At 50.8% G+C, this 15,864-nt stretch overlaps 1 protein-coding gene across 12 annotated transcripts in view; it reads right to left on the minus strand.

The window, feature by feature from the left end:
* The window catches only part of PRR5L (proline rich 5 like), an 80,595-nt gene that overhangs the window by 1,651 nt on the left and 63,080 nt on the right, over positions 1–15,864 (minus strand). For 10 of the 12 annotated variants that reach the window (XM_045163053.1, XM_045163050.1, XM_045163052.1 and 7 more), the window contains 3 exons: positions 13,538–13,678; positions 8,577–8,703; positions 555–668 (listed from right to left, as the gene is read on the minus strand). In XM_045163053.1, coding sequence (XP_045018988.1) covers positions 555–668; positions 8,577–8,703; positions 13,538–13,678 — 382 coding nt within the window. The remainder of the gene's footprint in view (positions 1–554; positions 669–8,576; positions 8,704–13,537; positions 13,679–15,864) is intronic. The other 2 variants (XM_025266210.2, XM_045163048.1) reach the window with 1 other exon arrangement.

Here is a 15,864-nt window from a genome sequence, read left to right on the forward strand (position 1 = left end):
CTCCATTCAGCATGATGAGCCCTCTGCAGTGTCAACAGAGGAAGTGGAAAAGGCCTCATAAGCTCAAGTTCAGAGGAATAGCTAACTGGGGGGACCTTGGCTATCAAAGCAAAGGCAGTGGGACATCCTCTGGATCATCATGGACCAGAACCACCAACACTCCCAGCAGCTTGATGATCTGAGGCCTGAGTTCTGTTCAAGTCGATACTCTGGATTCAACCGGCCTTTCACAGCACCAAAGAGGGGATGAGGCTCCGTAGATGGCCCATGGAGGCAGCAGAGAGCAGTGGACATGAATTATTTTAAAAACTGCTGCTTCTCAAATTCTTACATTTTGGAAACTATGCTCAACCTTGACATGTGTTCATCTTTTGAATCCTCCTAAAAATTGAACCTAAGTTATGATCATTTTTCATAGTTAAAGTGGGAGATAATATGAGCATCAAAGAGATAGGAATTGGCCTACGCTCACACAGCTAGAACATAGAAGAGCTGGGATGCTAGAACGTAGAAGAGCTGGGATGCAAACAAGGGCTGTCTCACTCCAGACTCACTTGTGCTCGCTGTCCACACAAAGCACATATAGCGACAGCTGACTAAGCATCCCGAGGGAAGGACAAGCCAAGTACATGAGGTTCGAATCCAGGGAGGAGCCGGAAGGAGGAAGCCTGTGTACAAATAACACCCAGTTGTGAAGGTCTCTCCTCTCCCACCTTTACAAGGACCACGCCAGTCCTGAGACCTCCAGTGTGGCCGGGGCAGGGCCCAGGGCAAGCTTGCATCCCCAAGGCCCCAAGAAAGCCTCCTCTGTAGGCACTAGCCTCCTATCCCACTGAGGTACCATGTTATCAGCATGAATTGGATGAAAGACCCCAGCGAGGCAGAGGAGGTGAGGATGGAGGGCTGAGGAGCGGTGGGGTCTGGTCAAAGCCTCTTTTTTCCTTCTGCCCTCTTCCAGCCAGTGCACACACCCCCAGCCTTCCAACCTCCCAACCCATCGGCACCTGTCACTGCTTTCCCCAGCTCCCCCCATTCCTAAGACCTGGAAGACTCCTAACACATGCTTCTCTCAGCAGGGGATTCCAGGGGGATAAATGAGGAAGGCCTGACCTCGCTGGTGCTCCCTCCACCCCTGACAGGATAACAAAGGGTGGAGGGGGAGACCTGATCTCTAAAGGGAGAAAAGACGGCACTCACCAGTCACAGACTGGTCTTGGGACACTCAGCCCATGCTGCTCTAGTTTACTGTTGGGTTTTCCCATGGATCTGGAGGCCCTGAAACATGCAGTCATCACCTTCAAAGCTCAAGCGCTTTGATGGGCATTGTAGTGAGGGTGCCGTGTTCATCTGCAAAGTTCTCAGCAGGTCCCATCACTGGATGGTCTTATATGTCCATACATGCACATATGCATATGCATATAAGGGCTTCCCTTGTGGCTTAGCTGGTAAAGAATCCGCCTGCAGTGCGGGAGACCTGGGTTTGATCCCTGGGATGAGAAGACCCCTGGAGAAGGGAAAGGCTACCCACTCCAGCATTCTGGCCTGGAGAATTCCATGGACTGTATAGTCCATGGGGTCGCAAAGAGTCGGACACAACTGAGCGACTTTCACTTTTCATATGCATATATGTGTATACACACATGTGTGACTATATACACATACACAAATATGTATATACAATGACAAGAGAATAAAATCCTAACCCTTAGGACTAAGTCACCATGACTACTCACTTGGAGCCCCCAGGAGCCGTTTGATGGCAACAGCAATTATTTCTCAGGATCAGGTAATAATACGTAGAATTTAGAACTTACTGAGTGTCTTCCCATCCATCATCTTACTGTTGAGTCCCAATCTCCCTCTGAAACACTAGGACATCTCTCATCATCCCCATTGTTCAGATGAGGAAGACTGAGGCTCAGCCCAATCCTCTGAAGCCCTATATAGCAGTGCCCAGACATCCCTAATACACACTGCTGCGTCTCCGGCCTCCGTCACTGCCCTTGAGCAGCCCACTCTCTGAACTCAGGCAGCAGCAAACACTGCCTGCAGCAGTGCCAGACAAGAGGCTGGGTCCTCACGCCCTTCTTTGGGGGAAAAATGATATAGGGGACAAAACGCCAAGGAGCCAACAGGACAGAAGAATCTATGCCAGACGTCGGCAGAGGGCCTCTCTGAAGCGTGGGTGCTTGCACGCGCCAAGTCTCACATTTCTAAAATGTTCCCACATTTTTACAATAAACCATGTATTACTTTTATGATCGCAAAAATCGATAACTATAAAACAGAAGCACCGGAAGAGTTCAAAGAAGCAGGGACCCCATTAAAGAACCATCCTTTAAAAAAAGTGCCCTTGAAAACAATTCATCTTCTCTCCTGCTGCTGTTAAAAGCAAACACTCAAGGTTGGCAGTTGGAAAACCCAGGTGGTGGTGGCCCTACAACCAGCCTAGGAGGAAACTGGACTGGACAGTGAGGGCTTACTACCGGCAGATCAAGAAAGAGGAGAAATCTGGAACAAAGCCCAGGCTCAGGACGCAGGATGAGGTCTGGGGGAGAGACATGCATGGTAGACACACAGCATCTCTGGAGGAAAGAATTCCTTGGGTGGTTTCCATCGTTCCCAACCTGGCAGAATGAGCTAGCAAGCTGTCTCAGATGGGTGCCTGGACGTCGTCCGTCTCTCTCACACTGTTAGTCTAGCAGCCTAAAGGTTCTGGAGGGTTCTACTTGGGCCTTTGCGCAGAGATGGAGCCAGAGGGGGGGTGGCCAGCCTGGAGGAGGGGGTCCCCATGATGCCCCCCTTTCAACAAATGTTTCAACAAACATCTTGAGCTTTGTGCAAAATGTTGTGTTTGCTGCGGAGAGCAAAGAGGAGCATAAATCTGATATGAGGCCTCACACAGGGGCTGGAGCACAGTGGTGAGGGGTGGGTAGGGGAAGTTTTAGGAGCAGTCATTAGTTAAGCATCTACTATGCACTCTATCCAAACAGGAGAGGCTTCACTGACACGATCTCTTGACTGCTTTGCAGAAAAGGAACCTGAGGTTGACATGCTAAGTCATTTTACTTTCATGGTTAGTGATGAACCTGGGATTCAAGCCCAGGGCTGATAGCACAGCCCTTGCTCCTGACTTTCTGGAAGCCAGCACACACATTTGTGTTAAAACCAGGTCAACACAATGTTGACCAATATCAGGGCAACCAATGTCAGGGCAGGGGTACATATGAGAGCAGGCTGGGGAATCAGAGGAGGAGGAGTTATGAAGAGGGGGCTTCTCAGATGGGCCTAGTCCTCTGAGGGTCAGACGGACTGCATGGCTGTCCGTTCATTCATTCCCTCCCTCAGAGGAGAGATCTACACCATGCCTAGCCAACAGGGGAGCCACATGCAGTAAGTCTAAGGGGGAGACCGACAAATAATCAGGCCGTGACTAACACAGCATGGTAAGGTCTGGGATGTGGTTTGGGGTCCGTAGAAGGGAAGGGGAGGCACACACAACTCCTCATCTGGGGTGATTCCACAGGCCCCAGACCATCCTACTGGGCCTGTAATATAGCTGTTGACAGCTCTGCCAGGCCCCTGCCCAGCGACAGGGCAGCCTCTTCCTCCTCTGTGTTCGGCCCTCCACAGCTCAGAGACGTTAAGTAACTTACTCCAGGGCACACAGCTGAAGCCCACCCTGGTGGTTTCCACAGCCCTGCTCCCTCTGCGGCCAGCCCCGCCTCTCTTAGGACAGTTCCCTGCCGCTGACCCGGAGGCCACCAGCTCCTCCTCCTGCCTTCTGGGCACAATGTTCTGGCTCCCAAGCCTGGGTGTGGACACAGCAGAGACCACAGGGGCGGCTGGGCTGTGTGAGTCCCCTGGGCAGACAGTGTGTGCTTGCAAACCTCCCCCCAACGTTCAGAGCCGCCTCCCAGAGAAGAGACCACAGGGGCCCCTTGGGAGGCCTTTAAACTGCATAGTAGGCTTGGAGCTGATAGTCAGCTCGCCACACAGGCTGCTTGTCCTCTTTGCCTTCTTTTTCTTATTTGCATCAGGGAAAGCTGGGCCCTGCCATTCAGAGCAGGAAGTCTCCATAGGGGATTGACTGAGCTGTGGGTCTCCTGCCTGGTGCCTAAAAGCTGGCCCCTCCTTGGCAAGGGGGCCCACGGAGGAGCAGCAAGAGGAGCTGGACCCTGACACCTCCTGCACCCTGCTCCCAGCCTCCTCCTGTATTTGCTCCTGCCTCACTCCCCAGGCGCCCCACGGAGCCCTGGCATTCGTCCCCCTGCTCTGAAGCCAGCCCTGGCAGCTCCCTTCAAACCCCCAGAGAGAAGCAAAGCCCAGAGGAGGCGGTTCTTTGTTGGGGACTCAGTTCCCAGGCCTTTGATCTCCCAGGCTTTCGGCCGGGCCCCACCGGAGTGGCCCCCGTCAGGCGTGTTACAACGCCTGTCCATCAGGTTCACGGTGGGCGTCTCTCTTTAGGCCCTGGCACCTGAAAGTCCATGAATGCCGACTGGTCAAGAGGACAAGTTACCGTATCCTGGGGCAAAGGACCCTCCCCCTGGAGCCACAATGGAGAGAGATGAGTGGGAGGCCCGGGCCTTTGTGCAGGAGAAAGGAGCGCTAACTGAGCCAGGGCAGCAGCCTGGAAACTTGGGAAACTGGAAAGGTAGAAATGTGGGCCTGGCCTCTGACAAATTGGCCTGTTTTTGTTTTGTTTTGTTTTTAAGATTTCATTATTTTCCTCCTCACCCACTACTCCCTCTGCCGAAGAAAAGTGACAGCTTTAGAGGGAAGGACACACACACACACACACTCACTCCATCGCATCCTGGGACTCATCTTTTCTCTCCAAAGCAAGCCTTGCCCATCCATGGGGTGAGGCTTAACTCTCAGACCCATGGGCCTGGCGGGCAGGAAGAGGGTCCACCCGTGAGTCCCCGGCTCAACCTGCCTGAGCCCGTGAGTACAGGTGGGAGCCCCTAGAAGGCCGCTTCTCCAGCTCTGGTCACCTACCCTGCGTGACCCTGGGGACGTTTCTTACCAATGCAGAGTCTGAGGTCACGACAGCAAGCATCCCCAGAATCTGGTAGGATGACTACATGCCAAGTGCTTGCTCAGGGCCTGGAAGGTGACAGGTGTTTTGAGATGCTGGGCCCAGCTGCCCTTCAGCCCTCCCACCCTGTCAGGCCCAGAGAGGAGGTGGGAAAGGCCTCCTGAGATTTCTCACGTCCACCGCCTCTGCTCCGTCTCTTTCTACCTCGGCCGGTTGTCACAACAGGCAGCTACCTCTTCCACAGACAGGAGAAGAGCCTCTGTCCAACTGAGGGGAAGACTGAGCCGCAGAGTCCTCTCTTTATCTAGAAAGGGGTGTCCTCCATAAGGAAGGGCACTGTGGTGGCCATTTTAGCTTTTTGGTGTGCAGGGGTTGGTTGGGGATGACGTCCTGGCCCCGGATACCTCTGGCACTAAGGACCGCGTGGACAAAGAATGCCGGCTGCCATACCACTAAGCAAAGGATGGGCTGGCCATTGAGCCAGCAGCCACTGCAGCCACCCCGGACTGTGCACCCTCAGGGGGTTCCGGATGGAGAAAAACTATAGGAGAGCAGGTCTAGATGTTAGGGTATGTATCGAAGGACTTTGAGATCAACATGTACACACTGCTATATTTAAAATGGATAACCAACAAGGTCCTGCTGTATAGCATAGGAACTCTGCTCAATGTTATGTGGCAGCCTGGATGGGAGGGGAGTTTGGGGGAGAATGGACACAGGTATATGTTTGGCTGAGTCCCTTTGCTGTCCACCTGGAACTATCACAACATTGTTAATTGGCTATACTTCAATATAAAATATACTCCAATATAAAAGTTTTTTAAAAAAGGAATGACTTCTATGAGCCCAGACTCTTGCATCTTCCCATATGTAGAAAAGCACTAAATTCACAAACTTGAGATATCTATTTTTCTTTAATTAACAGTATTCTCTCATAGGAATAACAATATTCCAACTACTTGGTCTTTGTTGCAAAAACTTCCATACACCCTAGTTCCTCCTTCCCTCTTTGGAACAGTCCTCCAGAGCTATCTGAGAGGCTGTCTTCTATGCTCAAGTACTTAATTTTTCCATTGACTAAAACATAATTCTCAGTTTTTAGGGTGTACATTTTTTTCAGTCGACAACTGAGAAGGAAGGACCAGCTTCTCTGCAGTCCCTCAGCATCATCAGTCACCTCTTGGAGCTGACACGGTGGGTGGGGGGCGGGTGGAGTGTGGGAGAACAGCTGGCCAAGGGCAAAGAGCTGGGGGCTTTGAAAGCCTGTCTCCAACAGCCAAGCGACCTTGACCTTCATTTGCCTCACCTGTGAGTGGGAACGTGGTATCCAGCCCACCCCGCACAGTGCCCAGGACGTGGTCTGTGTCCCGGGGCTTCCCCTGCCGTCAGCCACTCTGCAACTCTAAAGCTCTCTCAGTTCCTCAAACGTTGCCCTCTTGCTCCCCACCCACCTCCTCATAACCTCAAAAGCCTACCAGAGATCCTTCCCTTTGCCTGGTCAATCTTCCTTCCCCATTGACTCAGCTAACTTGTATTTATCCTCCGGGTCCCACTGCAGAGATCACCTCCTCCAGGGAGTCTTCCCTGATTGCCCAGTCCTCTTGCGGTGGGCCCTGGACTTCGCCACTCAGAGCACTTGTACACTGATGAGTCATGGTCCCTGTGCCAGAGGGCAGGGGTGGGTCAATTTTGTCACAGATATCACCTGCAGCAGTTCACGAGGTGCCAGGGACAGGGTCTTCTTAGTACACATTTGTTGAAATAATAATATAATAAAAAAGTAATCAAAAGAAGGTCATTTCCTCCCTTCTCGGGTTCTACTGTGACAACGCCCCAGAGACAAGGACTGTCCTTGGCACAAGAATAAAACCTCAAGGCCTTTGATTACAATTTGATGAAAGTATGTATGAGTCTTATTATAGCTGAAAAGTTGAAGGCATCCCCTCTAAGAGCGAGTTCTCACTGAACAAACTTCCAAATCCATTCGTGTTCCCAGCTCCAGGCCCAGCAGATGGCGGGGTCCCTGCCATGGCCCGGCTAACCCACTGGCACGCTGACATCTCCCTGTATCCGCCTGCCCCAAACTTGGGGGCCAGCTGGCCCGGCCAGAGCAGGAAAGTGGCGCCCAGCCCTCCTCACGGGGAGGGCAGGGAACTGTTTTCCTTTAGCCGGCTCTTGCCAGCTCCTGGGTGGAATCAGGGAGGAGGGAGGGAAGGAGGGAGGGAGGGTGGAGGACCAGGCAGGCAGAAGACTGGGGCCAGCACCCTCAGATTTGTGGTGACTGTGGTTAAACTGGTGTCTCCAGAGAAATATGAAGGGGCCCTAACAACTGCGGCAGGCCCTGCTTTCTTCTGCAGTCGGGAGGCCCGGGAAGCCCGCTGGAGGCTGCTCCTCCCCTCTTTTCTTTGAAGCCCAGCTCTGTCTCCATTCAAGCAAGAAGAGGGGATAAAAGGTTTCAAATTCGGGAAATCCCTTTCCACCTCTGCACCTGTGTGTGGGTGCTGGTCACCCCAGCCTCAGGTACCACCCATCCATCTAACAACTAGTTTTTGACTGTCTACTCTATGCCAGGGCTTCCCAGGCGGCACAGCAGTAAAGAATCTGCTTGCCAACGCAGGAGATACAAGAGATGCAGGTTCAATCCCTGGGGTTGGGAAGATCCCCTGGAGTAGGAAATGGAAACCCACTCCATTGCTGGGACAGAGGAGCCTGATGGGCTATAGTTTATGGGGTCACAAAGAATCAGATGTGACTTAGCAACTGCGTATGCACACACACTGCATTGCCAGGCACCATTTTGGCTGCTGAAGTTAGAACCACAAGCCAGAAGTTCCTGCATTTGCGGGGGGTGGGTGGTTCCATTTCAGAGAGTAACTGAGGAATATCTTTTATGATATTCTATAGCTATTTCCTCATCTAGACCGTAGTCTCACTCAAAGAAGGAATAGACCCATTTCATCTCTAGATTCTCCGGGGTGACTAGTACAGAGCCTGAATTTTAGCTTTACAGCCACTGAACGAGGCCTCAGTGGGATTTGTCCCCCAGTCCAGGAGTCCCTGTCCTGCATGTGAAGTCCCTGGCAGTACCTACAGGAATGCAGTGGGCAGCCAGCAGTTGGATCTCCAGCCACACACCCAGTAAGCTGGCTTCACGTTTTGAGCCACTTGCAAAAGGAAATTCATCACTGGTGGTTTTTCCAGTCATGAGGGGGTGGGCTGCAGTCAGGCATGGTTTTTGGTGTCAGATACAGGAAAGTTAACGCTGCAGGCACCAAAACAGATCAAAGCCACTGATCAAAGATGTGAATCAGACAAGCACCACCACAGAAGTTCAGTATCCGTTCCTGGGGAGGAATCAGCCAAGCTGGGAGGTTACTGCAACAACCAGGCCAGAGGGAAACACGAGCAGTGAACATGCAGAGGTTTGCACGACCCACGTGGGAAGCAAAGGGCTTGGTGGGTCATCAGGGCTCAGGGAAACATAACTGGTACCAGTCACCGAGGCTCCTGGCAGCTTGAGAGCCGGCCCCCTTACCCAATGTGTACGTGGGGCCTGAGAGGCCACGGTCCTCGCTGATGCCAAGGAAAGGAGAAACCACCTGCTTCACCAGCTCCTCCAGCTGCAAATAACCCTCACTTGGGCCTGTGGGCTCGTGAACACTCTGGAAATAAACAGCCAAGAGAGACAGGTCAGTCCAAGTCACCATGGCCAGCAGATTCTGGCCACCCTCCCACTACATTCAAAGCAGGCTGTATCCTCGTGGCTGAATGAAGGAAACCCAGGCTTGAAGCCCCAGGCACTGGTCCTGGGTGGCGGTGATCAGAACTGTGCATGGCAAGCACCGTGGCCTCTGCGGTGGGATCCTACCCCAAAGCAGGGCCAGTGGAACGGTGGGACTGTCCCCACCCCAGCTCCAGGGCTGAGGTCTGACCGGTCCCAATCACAGCCAGCTCACCCTCTCCGTCACAATAACTGTTCCACACCAGGCACACAGGAGCTTTATAGAAGCACTTTATTGCCGGGGTCCAGCCCCGGCTGATCCAGGGTATTCGAAGGGGAGACGGCGTCGGTGACTATTTAAATATTCATCAAAGATATAAAGAGTAATAGAATGAGGATAGCTCAGTAGGAAAATTCAGTGGAGAAAAGAGGCTGAGTAGCTTGGTTTACGCGGGGGACCAATAAAACTTCAAGACAAGAAGCTTGCACCACTTACGTAGGCCGCAGGCGTCCTTCCATTCTCCCGAAGGAGAGGAGACACTGAGGCCTCCCCGTAGGATCTTAGAAGCCCAGGCATAATTAGTAAGCATGGCGGGTTCCACGCTCCAGATGGAGACTCAGCCAGAGTTTGAGAGAGAGAGCGACATGGGGAGACCAGTATTTCGAAAAACTGATCCCAATTCTTTATTTTCCATGGTCTACTTTTATACACTGAGATGTTATGCAAAAGTCATGTGGGGTCAGCAGTCCTGACTTTTATTAAAGTCAGGTGCTTCATACAAATGTATACAGAGGTCTTAGGGGTGTTACATCATCTTCTGGCCAGGGGGCCTGCTGACAATTTATGACCCTCTCCTTGTGACAGTGGTCAGTCAACCAGAACACTTTTTTCTCCAAGGGTGATTATTCTTAAAACAGACGCCACCCAAATAAAGTTACATTCCTATAGGGTGAGGGTGTAGTGGGTTTTAGTTAAGGAAAGAATTTACTTAGCCTAAGGTCTAACGTGATTATTAATGTGTATAAGGGCAGGGGATGTGGAGACTTAGCAGTAAACATTGGCTCAACAAATGAAAAACCCTTCACCAATACAGTTTCTAATCAGCCCACTATACTTATACTAATGGTTTTCTAACTTCTCTAAAGAACCTGTTTTTAGAAGGTTTAAAGCATCTCGTGCCTCTCACGGGTGGGAGGCTGTGAGCAATCACATGTGGCCGGACAAGCCTGTCAGGCAGGCTAGAGAACCTTCAGAGGAGTTTGTAGGTTGAAACACTCCTTTCACGCCCAGGAATTATTATTAACTGGAGCTCTAAGTTAACTCCTTCTCCGAAAGAGGTGGTGGGGGACAGCCCCCCGTAAAGTCAGAGGTGTAGGGGAGAGTACAAAGTAGTAAAGTAGGCAGGCTCTGGTTATGGGGGTAGATGCTCGAGAATTTCCAGGGGTACTCCTGAGGCTCGATCCCGCCTTTGTGTATGTCGAGCCTCCTTCCTCATGACCTTTGCCATGGGCGGAGTGCCTCACGCCGGCCCCCAACACTTTATGTTTCATAGCACCTGCCAACAACCCTCACCATCCCCCCTTTTACACACAAGGAAAGTTAAGACTCAGAAAGCTTATGTAACTTGCCCAGGAAAATACAGCTGGTAAGTGGCCAAAACCCAGGACTGGCACACAAGCTGCCTGGCTCTGAGCCCATCTTACTGCTCCTTGTTAACAGGCTAGAAAAGAAAGTGGGAGAGAATCTGGAAAAGACCAGAACAGCAGAAGAAAGGGAGCATCACTGTGGACCAGATACACATTTAGTACCAAGGTGAAGGGTCAGTTCAAAAGCTCAGGAGTCCTAGAAGCTACAAGGAGCTGGAAAGTCATCGAGGTTTTCTAGAAAACCAGCTAACTCTGAAGGAATTCAATTTCTTGCTGGAAAGGCGTGGAAGCCATGTGTTTGTATGGAGGGCCCGCAAGAGAGCAGGGCTTCATGGGCACTGTGCTCAGCCCAAAGGGCCAGCTGTCAGAGTCTCAAAGCGGTAAATCACTCTCGTTTGAAAAGAGAAAACTCTCCCCTGCACTGGAGTTTAGGAGCTGGGGCCAAGAAGGGGGAGGGGCCAGTCCTACAGATTGGGTGGAGACCCCTGGGTGCAAGCTCCAAGGAAACTGGCTGATGTGGTACCTTGTCAGCTCCATCACAGCTGGGGGCAGTGGGAGGCAGGGTGGCTTACTGAAACGAAAAAGAAGGCTGAGGAGGGGGCTATGGGGCAGAAGACTTGGTGGTTGCAGGACCAGGAAGGGGTCAGAATTGATGAAGAGGAAACGTGAGCGAGGTTGTCTGGCACTTGAGGGGGCTGCTCATGGGAGAAGACCTGAGGGTTTTCCATGTCCCTCAGCAAGAGCAGAAGCACTGGGAAAGGCCAGCAAGATGCCTCGCTTGATACTCCACAAGGACCTACTGTAGGGCACAGGGAACTTTACTCAGTACCCTGTAATAACCTATATGAGAAACTGACCTAAAAGATAAGAGATTCATGTACATGTGTAACTGAATCACTTCGTGGTACATCTGCAAGTAACACAACATTATAAATCAACTGTACTCTAATATGAAACAAAAATTAAAAAAAATAAAAACAGGTGGAATTTCAGAACTACTAATATGTGTAATGTGCTAAGTCACTCAGTTGTGTCTGACTCTTTGCGAACCATGGACTGTAGCCCTCCAGGCTCCTCTGCCATAGAATCCTCAGGGCAAGAAAACTGGAGTGGGTTGCCATTTCCTTCTCCAGGGGATCTTCCTGACCTAGGGATTGAACCCGGGTCTCCTGCGTCTCCTGCACTGGCAGGTGGGTTCTTTACCATGGGCAATGCTGCTGCTGCTAAGTCGCTTCAGTCATGTCCAACTCTGTGCGACCCCATAGACAGCAGCCTACCAGGCTCCCCCGTCCCTGGGATTCTCCAGGCAAGAATACTGGAGCGGGTTGCCATTTCCTTCTCCAATGCATGAAAGTGAAAAGTGAAAGTGAAGTTGCTCAGTCGTGTCCGACTCTTAGCGACCCCATGGACTGCAGCCCACCAGGCTCCTCCATCCATGGATTTTCTAGGCAAAAGTACTGGAGTGGGGTACCATTGCCTTCTCCAACCACTAGCAATACGGTATTACAAAAGCTTCTTTGTTAAAAAAATAAGTATCTATCACAACTAACTACAGAATTACATGTTGAGAAAAGAAAGGCTTCACTTAGGAAGGCATACAAGAGTCTCCACAAGGGTGAGGGGATCCTCCAGGTGGCAGAAGGGAGAGGGGAGCCTTATTCATGCTCCCAGAGACCCACCCACAGCCTCAAAAGTAGAGCAGTTTCAGCCCCAAAACCACCTTGGTTGGGTTTCAGAGCTGAGGACACTTTTATCTCATTTTTTCACCCCTTGATATTTCTCATCTGCCTTCTCCCCACAAGACTCTTCCACTCTACAATTCCTAAGCACTAAACAAGAGAGGGATGCAGAGCGAGAAGAAGAAGCAAGAAGTGGGAAGAAAATTCTGAGCTGCATCAGAATCCCTGGGCAGAGAACCTGACTTGCACACAGCCCTCTGAGAAGGAGCTATCCTTGGCTTGGCTGCTGGACTGGCTATGTATTTGCAAGGCTCAGCACAAGATGAAAATGTGGGGTCCCTTGTTCAAAAATTAAGAATTTCCAGATGGTGATGAAAAGTGAAAGTGTTAGTCGCTCGGTCACGTCTGACTCTTTGCTACCCTATGGACTGTAGCTTGCCAGGCTCCTCTGTCCATGGGTTTGTCCCAGCAAGAATACTGGAGCAGGCAGCCATTCCCTTCTCCAGGCGGTCTTCCCAACCCAGAGATCGAACCCGGGTCTCCTGCACTGCAGGCAGATTCTTTACCATCTGAGCCATCAGGGAAGAGAATTAAACCCAGCATGGGATCCTGTTGGTGGGGGGAACGGGGGCGGGGGAGGACCCTGGGGCACTGGCTGGCAGGGGGCACAGTGGCTTGATTGGGCGGGTCCCCTCAGAAGGGACCATTCTAGAATAGTCTCAGACCTGCCTGCGCCTGCCAGGGAGAATCAGATCTCCAGGGTGGTCAAAGTCTCTGGTTCATCCTCTTCCTGGACAGCCTAAGGATAGGACCTCATGACCCAGGGAAGGAAAGGTTGAGCCCCTTGTATGTTTTGAGGAGGGAGGGGTTGGTTCAGGGCCATTTTGGAAATGCACTGGGAAAGAGAAAAGGCTCTTCACTCTGTAGGAGAGGTAGGCAGGGAAAAACCAGCCCCAGATCTCTTGATGCTGTGGACAGTGCGGGCCCAGGGAGAGAAAACAACAGTTATAACTACTGGGGCCCAACTTCCCTGAAGCAGGGATGGTCCAAGGGCAGTACAACCTGCATGTTTCCTTTAGATCCAGAAGCTGCCACCCCTGCCACTCAGAGTTAGTCCTGGGCTGGGGAAAGACCCGCCTTTGTCACTGTCGCACCCCCAGCCTCTGGCTTCCTGACTCCCAGAGGGTAGAAGAACAAGTCCCAGGAGGCCCTCAGGGAAATGATGCCAAATTCCCCGCGTTAAAGGGACCATCGCTTATGGGGCATCTCCAAGTGTCCTGGGAGACTGCGGGAGGAGAGGGACCTTGACAGGGCTCGCTGCACGCACAGCAAATGGACAAAGGAACTGGAACATGACCAGTGGCACTAAAGAAGACAAACTGAGCCAGGGTGCTCCAGCCACAGGGGCCCTTTCCCTCATCCCTCAGTGATGTCTCCGTCGCGCCTCACCTGCAGGATGAGCAACATCTGGACGATGGACGAGGGCAGCTGGGGCTGCGCTAGCAGCAGCAAGTCCTCCAGCTTCACCTTCAGCAGCACCAGGTCGCGGAAGCCCAGCAGGGAAATCTGGCGGATGGTCAGCTCCTGACCCTGGCGGAAGAGAAGAGGCAGCAGGGGGACGTAAGAGCTTGTGGGATCTGTCACCAACCACATGGGAGCCAGGACCACAATCAGAGGGTGGGACTGGTGTCTCCAAGGCCCAGGGGGGCTGTTGAAGAGAAGAATATTTGACCCCTGTTCCTTCAGAATGAAAGCTTCATTTAAGATAAGGTATGACTCATGGGTTCAAAAAGATCCATGCACCCCAATGTTCATAGCAGCGTTATTTATAATAGCTGAGACATGGAAACAGCCTAAATGCCCCTAGGCAGATGGCTGGATAAAGAAGCTGTGCACACACACACACACACACACTGGAACACTCAGTTCAGTTCAGTCGCTCAGTCATGTCCAACTCTTTGCGACCCCATGAATCGCAGCACGCCAGGCCTCCCTGTCCATCACCAACTCCTGGAGTTCACTGAGACTCACGTGCATCGAGTCAGTAATGCCATCCAGCCATCTCATCCTCTGTCGTCCCCTTCTCCTCCTGCCCCCAATCCCTACCAGCATCACAGTCTTTTCCAATGAGTCAACTCTTCACATGAGGTGGCCAAAGTACCAGAGTTTCAGCTTTAGCATCATTCCTTCCAAAGAACACCCAGGGCTGATCTCCTTCAGAATGGACTGGTTGGATCTCCTTGCAGTCCAAGGGACTCTCAAGAGTCTTCTCCAACACCACAGTTCAAAAGCATCAATTCTTTGGCGCTCAGCTGTCTTCACAGTCCAACTCTCGCATCCATACATGACCACTGGAAAAACCATAGCCTTGACTAGATGGACCTTCGTTGGCAAAGTAACGTCTCTGCTTCTCAATATGCTGTCTAGGTTGGTCATAACTTTCCTTCCAAGGAGTAAGCGTCTTTTAATTTCATGGCTGCAGTCACCATCTGCAGTGATTCTGGAGCCCAAAAAAATAAAAGTCTGACACTGTTTCCACTGTTTCCCCATCTATTTCCCATGAAGTGATGGGACCAGGTGCCATGATCTTCGTTTTCTGAATGTTGAGCTTTAAGCCAACTTTTTCACTCTCCACTTTCACTTTCATCACTACTTAGCCATAAAAAGAATGGAATTTTGCCATTTGCAACAACAAGGATAAATCTGGAGGGTATTTATGCTAGGTGAAATCAGTCAGACAGATAAAGACAAATGCTGTACCTTATCACTTACAAAACAAACTAATGAATATAACAAAACAGAAACAGACTCACAGGGAATAAACTAGTGGTTACTAGTGAGGAGAGGGAAGGGGGCAGGGGTAACACAGGGCTAGAGGATGGACAGGTACAAACTACTAGGTATAAAATAAATAAGCTACAAGGATATATTGTACAGGGAATATAGCCGATATCTTACAATAACTTTAAATGGAGTACACTCTATAAAAACACTGAATCATGGTATTGCAAACCAATATTGTATCATTGTAAACTAATACTGTGAATCAATTATATGTCAATAAAAAAAGTACGGTGTGACTCAACCTGCCTAAATGACGCAAAGGTGACACAAGACACATATATTGAGGGTCGTGCTGTGCTGTGAGTGGTCAGGAAGGAGGACGAGGAGGAAACAAGAGGAAAGACAGACAGCGCCTCCCTACACTCAAGGCTGTGTCCTCAGCTTCAGCCATTCAATATTTGTGGACCTATCATATGCCAGGCAAAGAAGGAAATATAGGACCTGTTAAGACTCTTCTGCCAATGCAAGTAACATAGGAAGAAAAATCACTGAAGATGTAGAAGAAAAGGATTTGTTCAACCACGTAGATAGGGGCTGAGGATGAAAATAGTGACTGATTATTGTAAGAGCTGATCCTTATCTTAGGAAGGCTAAGTCAGACCCTTACCTCTGACCATGTGCTGGGCTTGACTCTCAATATGCTAGATATAAATGGCACATTTAATCCTCATGACCACGTCTGAGACAGATATCATAATAAAACCCAATCCACAGAAAAACAACCCTATACCCAGACTGACAGGAATTTACCCAAAGTAGAGCTGGATCTCAAAGATAAAGTATTTTATTCTAGAGCTCCTAAAGTTTCCCAAAACAGAAAGGGAAAGGAGGGCCCATTCCCAGACACTCCTTTGCACATGTGTACACAGCACAAACCCCAAATTGGCTGGTCTTAGAGAAGATGAGATATCATCAGGGTATCCTCCCAAAGG

This window comes from Bubalus bubalis, chromosome 16 (assembly GCF_019923935.1).
Source record: "Bubalus bubalis isolate 160015118507 breed Murrah chromosome 16, NDDB_SH_1, whole genome shotgun sequence".
NCBI classification, from domain to species: Eukaryota; Metazoa; Chordata; class Mammalia; order Artiodactyla; family Bovidae; genus Bubalus; species Bubalus bubalis.